A 16,613-nucleotide genomic window follows, 5' to 3' on the forward strand; every position below is an offset into this window, starting at 1 on the left:
CAGCCCAGAGACCTCCCCCTAGATGACAAAGAAGCTGCCAAGGAGGGACGGCACGCGACGGGCGCGGCGTGAACGGAGGGCGGCGCGGGGCGCGGCATCACGTGATCCGTGCCCCGCCCCGCCCTCCACTCCCAGGGCGGACGGGCGTCGAGCGGAAGTGACGCAGAGGCGCAGTTGGCTGCGCGCAGCGACGTGGCGGCGGGGCCGGCACCCGGCTGCGGAAGTGGCTCCCGCGTTGAGACTTGAGTGTTTGTGTTTTGGTTCGCGAAGGAGCCGGCGGCCGGCCTGAGGGGAGGAGGGAGGAGGAGGAGGAAGAAGGATCCGTCGGCATTCGAGGGCCGGCGGCGGTGGCCGAGGAGGAGGAGGAGGAGAAAAGGAAAGCGAAAGGCGGAGCGCGGAGAGGCGGGGACGGAGCCCGACAGGGGCGGCACCGCAGCTCCAGCCCCGCACGGCCCAGTGTGAGGAGAGCGACGCTCGGAGCCGCCGCAGCCTCCGCCCGTCTCCCGTGCCTCGCACCGCACCTGCCGCTGCGGCCTCAGGTACCCAGCGCACCCTCCCCTGCGTCCGGACCCCGGGTTCCCCGCGGATGGGCGGGCGCGCTGCTTTTCGGGGGGACCCCCCGGAGCTGTCTCTCCTGCACCGCGCCCGGCTTGCGGCTGGCCCGGGGACGCCTCCCGCCGCCGAGGGTTCCTGGAGAGTCGCGGTGGTGGAGGCACTTGGGGGAGGGAGCCACGGGTGTCACCCTCCTCCCTTCTCAAGATGGCGCCGCGGAAAGAGGACCGGAGGAGGCCGAGGTTCCGCCCGGCTCCTCCGGGCAGGGCAGAGGCGGGCAGGTTTCCGAGACGAGGGGGTGACAGGACGGCCCCGAGGTCGGGGGGCCTGGCGCGGGGACTGTGGGTTCGGGCAACGACTCGGAGGCGGGCCGGGGCCTGGGAAGCAGAGCCGGGGCCTGCGATAGGTCAGCAGGTGGGTCGGAGGAGCTCCGCCTCCCTCGGGAAGATGGGGAATGGGAAGGGTGAGGAGCTGGAGGGGGCGAGGCCACCAAGCTGCCCGGCTGGCTGAGCGGGGGGACCTGCCCCGATGGTGTCCACGAGGGCCAGCACCCCGCTCCCCGTGACACCCACAGACCCTTCAGGCTTCCATTTGCTTCGCTGAGTTGGAACAGAACTGTTGAATCAATGGCCCTGGTTGTCTTCGGGACTCTCAGAGCCTTGGCTCGAGGGTGGCTGTAAGGCAAGCTTTGGCAACCCTGCCGGGCACAGAAGAGCCCGGAATTACTATTACTGTTTGCTTAAAATTGAAGATCACCTAAAAGGACTTAGACGCTCTGGGGCACTAACTCCTTCCAAAATACGGAAAATGCATGTAGTGTGAAATCCTTGTTTGGCAAAGCGTGAGGCATTTCAGTGAGCAGTGAATACGAGTGTTTTCGGTGTTACAGCAACTATATTTTCAATTAGGCTTAATTTTCTATGTTGAGATCCTTAGAGCTTAGAAGGTAAAAAGTAAGTCAGGAGCTTGCTTGCCTTTCTTTGTGGATAAGTAAAGCTTTTGCCCAAGGCTGACAAATGCTGTAAGAACTCGGGCCGTGTTATCCTTGATAAGTGAGCCGCAGCTTTGAGAAGTGTTTCAACTGATATTTGCCCCTGAAAGCGTATTGGTGCATTTTAAGTCTATATCGCATTGTGTTGGTGCTTCATATTAATAGCAAGAGGCTGTGTGAGCTGTCCTTCAAGTCCAGCCTGCAGGCCGAGTACCGTATTAGGAATGATCCGCATATACTGCATCATGTACCTACTGGCAGCTGTGAAAGTTGGCTAGTATGTAGATGGACTTCAGAACTTAAAGATTTGCCCACTCGTAAATTGGTGTAACCAGGATTAGATCTCCAGGCTTGATGTGTTGGAGACAGTCTTCTAGGAAAGCAGTTTTTTATATGTACCATGTTGTTTGGAAGTGGCTTAAACATTGTTTCATCTGTATTGGTAAAACCTAAGAACTCTTTCAAGTTGGGGTTTTGGATAAGGCAAAGAGGTGATCTTAATTGTCTTGAGATAACATGTCATGAATGTATTAGTTTCAAGAATAGGTCTTATAAACTAAATTAAAAAGAAGGTAAATGCCTTACATGAGGTAAAACATTGGATATAGTCAACGTTTGTAGAGCGGGAATCATTGGATTAAATATGTTACTATTGGACTGGTGTGATGGCTCAATTTAGCTGATCCTCACCTTGCAAGCACCAGGATCCCGTATGGACACCGGTTCCTGTCCCTCCTGCTCCGCTTCCCATCCAGCTCCCTGCCTGTGGCCTGGGAACTCAGTCGAGGACAGCCCCAGGCTTTGCGACCCTGCACCGGTGTGGGAGACCCGGAAGAAGCTCCTGGCTTTGGATCAGCTCAGCTCTGGCCACTAACACCTTCTAGGAGGTGAACCGGTAGATGGCACATCTTTCTGTCACTCCTCTGTAACTCTGCCTTTCAAAAAAATGAATTGTTCTGCAGAGATTCACGGCAGGTGTTGGGAGCCCCAAAAATGACAAAGAGGTTAGTGAACAGGTCGCCGACAGTCACCACGAGAGCAGCATTTCTGCGAAGCAGATGAAGGTAGTTTTTCAGTTTTTCAACCACTATGCATGTAACACTGAGGACCTTAAATTTTTTGCCCTAAAATGAGTATTAATTGAGCAACATGGCATTTAACCAGAGTTTACCTATATTACTAAATCGTAGAATCTGAGGACATCCCTTTGATTATCTTAATTTCCCACAAAATAATTTTTTATTGAAGATTTTTTAATCTATTATTGGAAAGTCAGATTTACAGAGAGAAGTAGAGACAGGAAGATCTTCCATCCGCTGGTTCACTCTCCAGGTGGCCGTAATAACCAGAACTGAGCTGATCTGGAGCCAGGAGCCATTTGCTTCTTCCAGGTCTCCCACCCTAGTGCAGGGTCCCAAGGCTTTGGGCCGTCCTCTACTGCTTTCCAAGGCCTCAAGCAGGGAGCTGGATAAGAAGTGGAGCAGCTGGGACCTGAACCGCCGCCCATATGGGATCCGGGCATGCAAGGCGAGGAGTGTAGCTGATAGGCTGCTGCGCTGGGCACACAAAACGATTTTTTAATATTTATTTAAATTTTTTTTGAAAGGCAGATTTACATAGAGAGGAGTGATCATTCATCTCCTGGTTCACTTTCCACATAGCCACATGAGCCAGAGGTGAGCTGATGTAAAGCCAGGAGCTGCGTCTGGGTTTCCCAGATGAGCACGAAGGCCCGAGAACTTGAGCCATCCTCTGCTGCTTTCCCAGGGCTTAAGCAAGGAGCTGGATTGCAAGTGGAACCACCTGGACACCATCTGACATGCCAGTGGAAAGCTGGAGGATTAGCCACATATGCTAGTGTGCTGCCCTGTTGCTCACCACCCCATGTTTCTAGCCAAGTAATCTGACTCTAAAACTTGCTTTCTTTTTTTTTTTTTAAACTTTATTGTAAGGATTTTTTTTTTTTTAGATTTATTTACTTTTGTTGAAAAGGCAGATATACAAAAAGGAAGATCTTCCATCCGCTAATTCACTCTCCAAGTGGCTGCAACAGCTGGAGCTGTGCCAATCCAAAGCCAGGAGCCAGGAGCTTCCAGGTCTCTCACGTGGGTGCAGGATCCCAAGGCTTTGGGCGGTCCTTGACTGCTTTCTCAGACCACAAGCTGGATGGGAAGTGGGGCTGCCGGGATTAGAACCGGCGCCCATATGGGATCCTGGCGCATTCAAGGCTAGGACTTTAAAAACCTGATTTGTAGCAGTAACCATAAAGGTTGTTGAGTGGCTCTGCCGAAGTACTTAAAACCTTCATGACATAAAGTTGAGGCTGAATTAGGGTTGAAAATCACAGTGATTTTAGGCTCATGTTCTTAAAACGGTGATGGGCAAGTGTTGCAGCCGGAAGCTGCCACTAGGGGTGCTGCTATCCTGAACTGAAGGGCCTGGCCTTGAGTCCCTGTTTTGCTGACCTGGCTTCGTGAAAATACATACCACAGGAGACAACAAGTGATGCACAAGGAATTGGGTCCCTCATAACTGCGTAAGTGGCCCAAAAGGGTTCCAGATTTAATTAGCCCTATGCAGCTCTGTCTATTGCAGTCATTTGGAGTATGAACCAGTAGGTGGCAGCTATTTCCCTCTTTTCGTGTCATTCTTTCAAATAAATAAAGTAAGGCTTTTTTAAAGATTATTTTTATTTGGGAGAGAAATCTTGCATCTCCTACTTAGATGCAGAGGCCCAGAGACTTGAGCTATCCTCTGCTGCCTCCCAGGCCATTAGCAGGAAGCTGGATCAGAAGTGGAGCTGCTGGGACTGGAGCTGACGCCCACATAGGACGCTGGGGCCACAGGTGGAAGCTTAGCCTGCTACTCAGCGACACCAGCCCCAAAATAAAGTACTTTTTTAAAAGGTTGTAAAGTAAACTAAATAAATGGCTTTGAGCATCAAATAGATCATAATTATCCTACAGTTATATGCTATGATCAGATTTAATGCCTATTAAATTTAACTGTTTTGCTGATTTGCATATTTGTTTCTTTACAGATTTCTTTACCTACAGGAAAAAAATTGACACTCTGCATCCTGGCAGTTCATTTAAGAATCTGAAATTGGGGACTTTTAAATTTGGACATGGCTAATCGAGGAGCAACGAGACCCAATGGGCCAAATACTGGAAATAAAATATGCCAGTTCAAACTAGTCCTTCTGGGAGAGTCTGCTGTTGGCAAATCGAGTCTAGTGCTTCGTTTTGTGAAAGGCCAATTTCATGAATTCCAAGAGAGTACCATTGGGGGTGAGATTTTCTTTCTTCACTGCTTCATTTATTCTAATCATACATTGACAAAGAATACTTTTGTGTTCCAGTTGGGTGGCTGTGGATACCTAAACAGGTCATACAGTCAAGAAAAGATTTTCAAATCTACCTTGCTTTTTGTTAAGATAACATCTGTTAACATTTTGATTTTTTTGTTTGCTTGTTGTTAATCCCACCGTGGTTATATACGAGCTAAGATATACATACAAACATGAGTGGAATCAGTGTCCCAAAAAATAAGATTTGACTAGGTATGTATTTCTTGATTAATAGAAGCTTATACAATAAATGCATGCTTGTATTAAATTATATTGGATTTAGGATGGATAGTGAAAATATTAGGCTTTCATGTTAATTCTTTACATCTGGATTGTTTCTAAATTAACTTGCCAGTTCTTCGAGTTAAGTAAATTTAGTTACTACCAAGATATACACATAGCACTGCTCCGAGGGTAAGGAAAAAATGGGTGATTAATGGCAACAGACATACCAAGAAAGTGGAACTGAGGCAAAGTCGTGGGGCAAGAGCTCTTGTACTTCAGTTTCCCCTGCAAAATGAACAGGGGAACCTTTGAACTTGATGAGTCTTGTTTTGCAAGGCATATGTATTTGAGTAGTTATATGTTAGGATATTTACAAATGTATGCTTTTTAAAGGCAAGCTTTTGTAATGCATAAAACAGATACATAAACACTGATGTGTAACAACTTGGAATTTATCAAAAAGCAGAACTTTATTTAACAGATGTTCTTAACCAAATGTGCTTGAATTCTATTGGTAACCTCAGGCCTTTATAATAAGATAAATCGGTGGGCTCGTCCTGACTTTCCAATAAGGGAAATGAGCTAGGAAGCCCTGAGAGGATTTCTCCTTCAGTTGACTCCACAGTGTTATGGGGATCTATAGGCTTCTTTGACTTGCGTATTAGAGTGTTTCTTAGTGGCATTTTTTGTGGATTTGTGTGTGTGTGTGTGATATTACTGAGCTTCAGAAATGTGATCTGTGGGGTTTTGAAGTCACAGCTTTTTTATGTTTCAAGGTATGTTTATGCACTATGCATTACACATCCCTTGTGTAGTGTCTTTAAATTATCTGCTTCGTAATCAGATACTACCTTAAGAAATTTTGACCTCTTCCAGAAGTCTGTGTGGCTTGTGTGGTAGGAAGAGTTTTAAGACAACTGGGTCTTCCTACTTGCTTGAACATATGCATGCTGTGCTCATTTGGGACAAAATGAGTTTGGAGGTTGCTGTTTGCTTCCCATTTTTCCTGTCACAGTGCATATTAAACATTCTTTGAAGTGCATATTGTAGTGTAGCGCTGACTTCCTGACACACTGGGGTGAGCCTAAGACTTGTATTTTCATTTTGTTTTGGATGATCCACATAGATTCTGAATTTTTTTCTGATGACACCTCAGAAAGCATGTAGCTGTCCTGTAAGTGTTCATCTATCCTGATATATGTGTGTGTGCATATTTTGTTTGTTTGTTTTTCATTATTTGAAAGGCAGAATGACCGAGATCTTCCATTGACTGGTTCGCTCTGGCAGATGTCAGCAACAGACAAGGCTGGACTGAACAAAGCCAGGAGCCAGGAACTTACATGTGGATCTCCCACATAGGCGACAGGGATCCAGAAACTTGGACTGAGTGGCTTGAATGCCTGCTTACCCAGTACTGCCTTAAATTTCCTAGGCCTTGTCCACCTTAAGGCCACTTGCCTAAGTAACCTTAGTGACCTTCAGGTTTAAACTGTGCTCCACCAATCACCCATGGCTTTTGCCTCTGGTCTGCCCTCTGGTCTGTCTAGGCTCTGGTTCCCCTTCAGGATGTTTGGAGTGGATGGACCCCTTGGTGGCTCTGTTCCCTTCACCTTTGTGAATCTGTCCCACACAGAAGCTGAGTTCATTTGGACCCAATCCCAACACACACATCCAGGAATTTCAGTTTCTCACCCAGTCTCATAACCTAACCTATCATGATATTCATGTGATTCTCATTTCCTGTCTCTCGCTCTTGCTCTCTGGGACCAGGTGCTAGCACTTGCTGATGAGGCACACCTAACCGACTGGACTCATCACCTGGGATAACTGCAGTCCCGGACTCAGAACCCAGTTGGGACTATAATGTCCTCGGGGGGAATCCAGCAGTGTAATTGCTTCAGCATGTTGTTTTTGTTTGTTTGTTTGTTTAAAGATTTATTTATTTTTACTGGAAAGTCAGATATACAGAGAGGGGGAAAGAGAGGAAGATCTTCCATCCAATGATTCACTCCCCAAGTGAGCGCAATGGCTGATGTTATGCCGATCCAAAGCCAGGAGCCAGGAACTTCCTCCAGGTCTCCCATACAGGTGCAGGGTCCCAAAGCTTTGGGCCGTCCTCGACTGCTTTCCCAGACCACAAGCAGGGAGCTGGATGGGAAGCGGGGCTGCCAGGACTAGAACCGGTGCTCATGGGATCCGGGCATGCAAGGCGAGGACCTTAACCACTGCGCCACCACGACGGGCCCGCATCTGCACATTTTAAAATGCTTGTACCACACCGTTGTCTCTGCTGCTTTCCCGAGTCCGTCAGTCTCCAGCTGCCCCTCTGCTGTTTCTGGAATGTGCCCTTCCTGCTTCTCCCTGGCTAATGGTTCTCTGTGTGAATATGCTTTTCCCTATTCCTAGGTTATATATATATTTGTAATGAAGAATTTTTCCAAATTGCCTTTTGTAATGCCTGATACCTTAATGTGCTTGGGTTTTTATGCTCGTGAAATACTGGCATTCTTATAGATGAAATTGCATTTTTCTAAAGAGCTGACATATTTTAAAGCCTGTGTGTGTGTGTGTGTGTGTGTGTTTGCTTGCTGAATAGGAAGTGGAACAACCAGGACATTATGGGATCCTGGTATGTGCAAGGCGAGCACTTTAACCACTAGGCTCCCACCCCGGGCCCACACTTTATTAGGCACATTAGCAAGGAGTTAGGATTTTAACTGGGATACCAACATAGCAAGCAATGGCTTAACCTGCTTATTGCCAACCCCAAGTGTTTGATTTTTTTGTGTGTCCTCTTTATTGATATTGCTACGAGGTAACTTTTTTGTAGTTTTCTTAATTATTAGTGATGCTAATTTTCTGAATTGTCTTTACACATTTATCATGAAAATTTTAAGGATTTTCCCAAGATTTGTGCGAGCTTTCTACATATTCAAATGATTACTCTTTGCATCCATTTTCTATTCTGTTTTCCCTTGGTTTTTCATGTATGGGTCATTTTTTTTGCAAAACTGAAGCCTCAAATTCTTACATAATCAAACCTGTTAGTCTTATATAGAATTTTTTGTTCAGTTAAAATGAAGTAATTTTTGTGCCAACTAAATACACTTCCCCTTCGGCGTGTTGGTGGTGCCTTAGTGTATATCGCACATTGTAGGCCTTTGATACTTTCAGGGTTAACATGGCATTGACTACTGTTCCTAGTTGGCCGCACCAGCTGAGGCAGGTTTGGAGTCTTGCGGTTCGTGCTCTCTGCCAAGCTTGCCGTCGGGGCAGGGCTAAGCTGCCACGCAGGCCAGCACCTGCATCCCAACTGCATCCCAACACAGCTTTGTTTTTCTTTATGTGTTGTCGCGTACACCGTGATAAAGGCTGTTTCTTTGTGAAATGTGGGCCTGGAAAGAAGTTCAGCTGCTAGTGCTGGTGATGGAAGTGTGAAGAGTGGGAAGAGAATATGAAGAGGTCTAAGTGGTGATTCTTAGCCAGAAAATAGACGTTTTGGATAAAGTGGTTTGGCAGATGAGGTAGGTTTGTGGTTAGTTACTATTTATACAATATTGATGTGTAGTAACGTATACTTTGGCAGAATCTGGTTTTATATCTTCATAAATTACTAGTAATGCATATTAAGGAGTACTGAACCTTTATTTTTAGGCCTCACTTAAAGTCTTACTTCACTGAGTTGTAGAAATAAAGTTCAGCGCTAAATAATATTTGAAACTTGAGAACTTTGGTGTCATGAAAGTTTTGCAGTATACTCTACTTAGCAGTTTCTTAAAATATTATCTTGGGCCCGGCATGATGGCCTAGCAGCTAAAGGCCTTGTCTTGAATGTGCTGGGATCCTATATGGGTGCCTGTTCTAATCCCAGCAGCTCCACTTCCCATCCAGCTCCCGGCTTGTGGCCTGGGAGACTAGTTGAGTATGGCCCAAAACCTTGGGACCCTGCAAAGTTCCTGGTTCCTGGCTTCAGATTGGCACAGCACCAGCCATGGTGGTCACTTGGGGAGTGAATCATCGGACAGAAGATATGTCTCCCCTCTTTTCCTCTCTGTATATCTGACTTTGTAATAAAGATAATTTAAAACAACAACAGAATACTATCTTGTTCCAGTAATATTTTTATCCTTATGGCAAAAACTCAGTCTCTGAGCCTCTAAAACTAATCTTTCTCCTCTCCAAGTTTGGCTGTTTTACTGTATCACAAGAACAATAGTGTAATGTTACCAATTTAGACAACATCTTGATGGTGTTTTTATTTAAGATTGTGCTTTAGTTGTATAGGTTGAATATTTTTATTAAAATATGTCTGATCAAAATACTTTTTGCATATTTGAATATAGATAATGAGATCTAAATATAATTCATTCATGTTTCATGTATCCCTTACACAGGCAGCCTGAAGATGCTTTAACTTGTACATCACAAATGCCAGTACAGAATTTCCCACATGGGAACAGCATGTCAGCGTCACAAAAAGTTGTCGTTTTGGCGCATTTATGCTGGGTTTTCATTCAGGTTCAGCCTTGATAATAATGACATGTCTTTTTTTTTTCTGATTGTGAAAGTATCTCCCTATTTAAGTGTTATCTAAAGTGCTCCTTGAATGGTTCCATGTCCTGTTAACTTCAGACATCTGAATGAACTAGGGTTTGTATTTGCTTAGTACATTTTTCAAGGAACCTTCCAGTGTAGAAAAAGAAAGATATGTAAACCAGTGAGACATTGCACGGGTTGTTGCACAGGGTCCCTGGGAGCAGAGCTAAGCATTGCGGGTGTGGGATGAAGGAAAGGTTCCTGGGCACAGAGAGGAAGGAGGTGATGATTGTCTTCAGCAATTTGATTGGAATCCACTCCCTTTCTACCATGTGTTTTGACAGCCCATTAGTATGAGACAGTTACTGACTTCAATCTCTTGTAGCTGAATTAAACTTTTTTTTAGCTGATGCCTTTGGGTTTTTTTTTTTTTATGATGGTCTTGTTACTTTCAAATAATATTCTCAACTATTTATTACTTACTACAGAGACGTGGAGGAAGCTTTTGGCTCCTGGCCTTGGATTGGCTCAGTCCTGGTCATTGCAGCCACTTGAGGAGTCAGCCAGGGGATGGAAGATCTTTTTCCTTCCTTTCCAATAAAATTAAATGTTATTTTAAAATGTAATCTCTAATTAATACCATAACAAGCTTTAAAATATAGTGAAAATTTGTAAGTTTGTGGCTCACTACCAGGATCTTAATATGTAGGTAGCATTGAATCACAGGTCTTGTAAATATTTAAAGCTATTGCTAATGGTTTAAGTATGCAGTACTTTGATTTTCCAGGTGTTTTCTGTGATATGAAAACTTGAAGGACATGATTAACTTATTATGGGCATTTTATTCTTTCAGCTGCTTTTCTAACTCAAACTGTGTGTCTTGATGACACGACAGTAAAGTTCGAAATATGGGACACAGCTGGTCAGGAACGATACCATAGCCTAGCACCCATGTACTACAGAGGAGCACAAGCAGCCATTGTTGTGTATGACATCACGAATGAGGTGAGTACTGGGGTATTCCCTGGTGAAATTAGTTTTACTCTTTGTTTTGTTGAGAATATTCATTCAGTGAAGTCTTTTGAAGTGCTTTTATTATTTTTTTTTTTTCCCTAGCCATTGCAATTTTCTTGTGAGTTAGTGTTTTTAAAAATACCATGAAGGTTTGGAACTTCCTTTATACATTGATTCATGTAAATATATTAGAGGAGATATTGAACCGTAGTCGCCCGCTATGCTGTTCAGAGTACCAGGAGGTTGTTCCTTCTGTCACACTCTTGAGTGATACACGTGTTTCAGATTCCTGTGGCCTTCGCAGCCTCTAAGAATCACTTTTCTATGCTCAGATAGGTAGTGTGTTAAAGCTCCAACAGAGAAGCAACATTCTGTATCTTTGTGTCTGACACCACTGTAAAAAAACAAAAATATTGGTTTATATAGAAGTAAGATTTAGATAGCGAGAGAAATTCCATTCACTCCCAAAGTGGTCATAATGGCCAGAGATGGATCAGACCAACTCAGCCTGCAACAGTGTGTAGATCCTCCAAATGGGGCCAGCCTTCTACTACTTTCCCAGGCACATTAGCTGGGAGCTGGATGAGAAGTGGAGCAGCCAGAACTCAATCTGGAACTCAAGTGAGATGATGGTGTCACCGGAAATGTCTTGGTTTCATCCATTTTCATGCAGATCATCTCTGTTATGACTGAATAATGTTCCGTTACGTTTGTAGACCATGTGTCTTGATCCATTCATCACTGGTTTGCTTGATCACATATCTTGGTTATTATGACTAGTGATGCGGTAAAGATAGTGGACTAGGTATTTTTTTTTTTTTTATATCATGACTTCAGGTCTTTTGGATATATATGCCCGGTGGTGGCATTGCTGAATCATGGCAGTTTTTCCTAGTTTTTAAGAAGTTGAGGCTGAGTTGGTGGTGTGACAGGTCTATCTTCCACCTACCTGTCCCAGTCTCATATTAGGTCCAGTTCAGGTCCTGGCTGCTCCACTTCCCTTCCAGTTCCCTGCTTATGGCCTGAGAGAACACCGGAGGATGGCCCAAAGCTCTGGGCCCCTGCACGCATATGGGAGATCTGGAAGAAACTTCTGGCTCCTAGCTTCAGACCATCCCAGCTGTCAGTTGTTCCCATGTGAAGAGAGAACCAGCAGATGGAATATCTTTATCTGTTATTCTGACTTCTCTGAGTAAATAAGCCTTTCGGAAAGTCATCCTGTTCTTTTCCATTGTGTCTGTACTAGTTTAGATTGCAGCAGTACCCATGTGTACATGTGTTGTAATGTCTCACTGTAACCAGTTAATATAGCAGTTGTTACAGTAAAAGGAAAATGTTTAAGCTGAAAGTACCACAGTGGTCCTAAAAATTTCTATCCTAGAATCACATTGGACACTTTCAAGCCTTCACAAAGATGCTTGCTAATCAGTTTTTGGTACCATGTCAAACAGCTGTTTCTTTGTTTAACAGGAATCCTTTTCCAGAGCAAAAAACTGGGTTAAAGAACTTCAGAGACAAGCAAGCCCTAACATTGTAATAGCTTTATCAGGAAACAAGGCTGACCTAGCAAATAAAAGAGCTGTGGATTTCCAGGTATGTTGAATTAAGTGTTGATTTGAAGACATGCAAGTTTTGTAAATATTAGTAGTACTGTGTAAGTTGATTATTTTCTTGACCTTAACAAGGAAGTGTTCAGAGTAAAGAAGTGTACGAGGCAGGAAGTGATCACTTCTTCCCACGGACACTTCGGGTTAGCGTCCTTCCCAGCCCCTCTCTGCTCTTTGCCCAGTATATTTCAGTGCATATGTGTTTCTACATTGTAGGACACTTTCCAAAGCTTATAGAAAAATAAAATACATATTTATTTTAGTTTTAAAAAAATTGAAATCCCATCCATAAAACATGGTTCCAAGGGTTTATGAAGCCCCCCGGAAGGGAAGTGGAGCTGCCAAGAATGAATTGGTGCCTGTATGGGATACCAGTGGATGCCAAGGAAAGAATTTAGCCACTAGGGAGTTTGGCTATAAATATTCGGCGTGTAATACTAGAGATGGCATCATTCTCTTCATTGAATGTGTGATCAATGGAATACATGTGCCAGGTGATACTACTAGCCTTTGCAGTCTCCAGGACAGCCACCTCTTCAACATAAAATGTTAGAGCACTTAAATGGCGGTTGTAAGTGACCCTGACACGTAACGGGTTAAGAAACTCATTTGTTTTCTTTGTCAAATGGGAAAGACCATTGGATAGTCCTCAGAACAGCTCTGTGGATCAAAGACAATTGGGTATGATAAATTGTAAAATATTATAGAAATAAAGTGGGGATAATACGAACCTACTTCAAAAATTTGATGGAAAGCGAAATTAAGAGTTTATCTTGATGTAAAACATTTTGAAAGCTGTGCATATAATAAGATCTTCAAAAAATTTGCAAATATGTATAGTAAAACTGAATATTTCTAAGGAACGTATCTTTTTGTTTTGTAAACAGGAAGCACAATCCTATGCAGATGACAATAGTTTATTATTCATGGAGACATCAGCTAAAACATCAATGAATGTAAATGAAATATTCATGGCAATAGGTAAGATGAATAATGCTTGCTTTCAAATTATATAAGCAGAAAAGTAGGGAATTTATGTAATTGTATCCATTTTTAAATTATTAATTTTTTTCTGTGATTATGTTACTTTTCTAAGTCTCTACCACCAATCAATACTTTTAAATAAGGCTTTTAAATTTGAAATACTATTACCTGTAAAATTGCAATATTAGTAATATAGATAACTTTCTTCCAGATGTTGGCATGATAATTCTGGCACATTTTCCAAAGGTTTCACAGAAAGAGAAATTTAAGTATTTGATTTTTGCTTATTGTAATCCTCTCCTTTCCCTTATCTGAGGGGAAGATACATTTCAGGATCTCTGAGTACCTGGAACCAAAGTTGCACTCGACTGTATGGTGCCATTTACATGTTAAGTGAGCAGTTCATTATACGCCAGCCCTCTTCAGTTCTATGAGCTGAGATGCTGCAACATAAATAGAATGCATTTCCTTTTCCTCCATCATAGTTTCATAGATTGCTTTCCAATACATCTTAGCATTTTCAACACCAGATTTTTTTTTTAGTCTTCACTTATGAAGTGAGCTTTGACCTTTTCATTTAAAGGAAGCGCTGTAGTTTCTCTGTGGTACATCCAAATTGCCAGTGTCGTCATTGGTGTGTTTCAGTGGCCATAGGTGAGGTAAGGGTTACTCAGTGATGAGCGCAGTGGCAATTCATCTTTTTGTTTTTAAATTTATTTGTTTATTTGAAAGGCAGTTAAGGGAGAGAACACCTCCGTCTTCTGGTTTACTCCCCAAATGGCTCCAGTGACTGGTACTTGGCTTGACTACAACCTGGAGCTTCAACTGGTCCTCCCACATAACTTCTGGGCCGCAAACAAGTGGGCCATCTTTCACTGCTTTGCAAGGCACATTAACAGAGAACTGGATCAGAAGTGGAGCAGCCAGGACTTGAACCGGTACCCATATTGGAGGCTGACACCACTGGCAGTGGTTTAACCCCAGCCCCAGGACAGTCAGTCTTTACAGTAAATAAGAAGCTATAAGGAAACACTACAGTAGAAGGAAGATACACTCTGATATTAATGTACTATTTAGGCATAATTGTATTGCTTTTTTTCCCCCAGTATTTTCTCTCTTTAATTCAGATATGTTGATGAGGTCACTTAGAAGTTGGCCTCTGAGTCACCTGCTTGAAGGTGGCAGTAAGATCGGTCTTAGCAGAGTAGGTCATCCTCAAGCTTGAGAGCGATCAGTGTGTGCAGGTGCACTTCAGAGTCAGTCCACTGGGGCATATGTGATTCTGCTCTGAGTGACCCAGCATATCTGCCATCTTGGAGATCCAGATCAGCTACATCTAGCAGATAGATTCATAACCATTACCCTGTGTAGAACTTAGCAGAGTAACTGCCAATGTGGCCATTTCTGAAAACCACAGAAATTTGATGAAAACAAAATTGAGAATTAGTTTTGAAAGGTGGGGTCTTCAAGATCAGCCCAGTTATTTAGTAGGCTCTGTTATTGGCCAATCATGTCAGTCCGTAGGAAAAGCTGTGAGAATTGGGAAGAAAATGAGCGCTGTACAATCTGTTCTGGGTTGTGGTTAGGTTAAACATAGAGGGCAAGGTGTCTTGAGCTACCCTTTCTGCAACACAACCAGGAAAGAAATTTTTCTTAAGACAGCAACCAGTGTTTTGGCATTTACTAATTGCTTGATAAATATTTGAAAAGAATAAGCATGGTTATGTGATACTTTGGGATAACCTAACTAGAAAGAATTATAAAAAAGCATGTGAGTGTAATTTTAGTATTAATATTCTGATTGTTTATTTTTTTAAAATATCTCATAGCTAAAAAGTTGCCAAAGAATGAGCCACAGAATCCAGGAGCGAATTCTGCTAGAGGAAGAGGAGTGGACCTGACGGAACCCACACAGCCAACCAGGAGTCAGTGTTGTAGTAACTAAGCCTCCAGTCTGAACTCGCTGGAGCGTTCTGCTTCCCATGTGTAAATAACAATGGAAATGGAGCGTTGAACCAGCCCAGGATGACTTCAAAAGGAAGAGACTTACGATAGTGTCGAGTTTCTAATTCAGATTTTAAGTGTTTTTGAACTTAATTTTTAATACCATGCATGTATTCCTCTGACTAATGTTTCGGCAGTAGGAAGGAATGGGGAGTGCCCTGTGCACTGGTTTCAGTGGAAGGTCAGGGGGACTTCTCATCCTAGAAACAGACAGATGACTCTGGGCCCTCAGGTAAGCAGCGAGCTTCTCCAAACTAACAGTCGTCACTCTGAAAAGAATGAAGAGCTTACTTGGGCTTTTCAGAAAGCATTTTTAGGAGATTCTGGGCATATTTATGCTTACAGTATTCAGGCAAATAGTCACTTTTCTTATTATCTATACTTAAAGTATACTTGCACATTTTAATAAATTAACCACAAGAAATATCTGGAGGATAAGGGGAGATGATCTTTAGAGGCATCTAATTTATAGCCAGTCCTGTTATTTTTTAAAGTGGGTTTTTAAAAGTCAAATGGAACCCCATCTCATTTTAGGGACATGAAGACTGATCAGTGCAACTTCCTGGCTAGTGTTCTCTGCAGGCGTGAGCTCGTCCCGTAAGAAAGAAACCAGGCGTCTGTGGTTTCTGTCTTATGCCTGCTGGCTACTGCATAAGTCCTGTTTGGGGGCAGGGAGGGAGCCTTTGGTCCCTTGGACGTAATACAGTCAATGCACTAACAATTATGTACATTTAAACTTGATTATTTTAAATTGGATCTTCAGCTGTACTGTAAATAGGGTACTGCAATGTAGTCTCCGTATATGTTTATTACTTTTCTGTAATATTTAAGAGTTGCTTAAAGTATACAAAATGTACAGTTACTAAAATATCTAACTTGTCTTTCCCCTTTGAAAAGAAGGGGTTTCAGTTGTTCTTACATGAGAAGAACCATAATAGACAATATTCCTGTAATTTGTAACATAAATATCGCGATGTTAGTAACAATCTTGCAACCTTGTTTTCCAAAGTTCATTTTATTTTGATCAGTTTGGTATATTGCACTAATTACTTTAGGAATTTTCATTATATGAAATCTACCATGTGTCAGATGATTTAATCTAAGTGTCGGACTGCTAGCAGAACTTGTAAATTACAGTCATTCAGAATTAGGAACAGTTCACCGTGTTTAGTTTTATATTGAGGTGCTCAGGTTGGAATAAAGTGGTATAAAAGCCAAGGGTCGCGTTTTTCTCTTTTTTTGGTTCAAAGCAGTGAACATAAATGGCACTCCAAAAAGTCGCTGTTGGGTTTTCTTTACTGTGCTCCTGAGCACTCCTTGGCGTGGTGTTGATCTAGTATCCCAGTGTCTG

The 16,613-nt window shown here is 43.1% G+C and overlaps 1 protein-coding gene across 3 annotated transcripts; it reads left to right on the forward strand.

The window, feature by feature from the left end:
- The first annotated feature begins 235 nt into the window (after positions 1–235).
- RAB5A (RAB5A, member RAS oncogene family) lies at positions 236–16,480 on the forward strand. Of its 3 annotated transcripts, XM_040963500.1 has the most exons (6): positions 236–539; positions 4,584–4,833; positions 10,507–10,658; positions 12,138–12,260; positions 13,162–13,255; positions 15,088–16,480. In XM_040963500.1, exons 2-6 carry the CDS (start codon positions 4,671–4,673, stop codon positions 15,201–15,203), a joined length of 648 nt encoding a protein of 215 aa, XP_040819434.1. In that variant the 5' UTR covers positions 236–539; positions 4,584–4,670; the 3' UTR covers positions 15,204–16,480. The 3 variants fall into 3 exon arrangements, with proteins under 3 accessions (XP_040819434.1, XP_040819427.1, XP_040819443.1); XM_040963493.1 differs by lacking the exon at positions 236–539 and having other exon boundaries at positions 3,721–4,833; positions 12,138–12,264; positions 13,115–13,255; XM_040963509.1 differs by lacking the exon at positions 236–539 and having other exon boundaries at positions 3,725–4,833.
- The last annotated feature ends 133 nt before the right edge of the window (positions 16,481–16,613 follow it).

The sequence above is a fragment of the Ochotona curzoniae genome, unplaced genomic scaffold (assembly GCF_017591425.1).
Source record: "Ochotona curzoniae isolate NIBS_2020 unplaced genomic scaffold, NIBS_Ocur_1.0 contig_1302, whole genome shotgun sequence".
Taxonomy (NCBI): Eukaryota; Metazoa; Chordata; class Mammalia; order Lagomorpha; family Ochotonidae; genus Ochotona; species Ochotona curzoniae.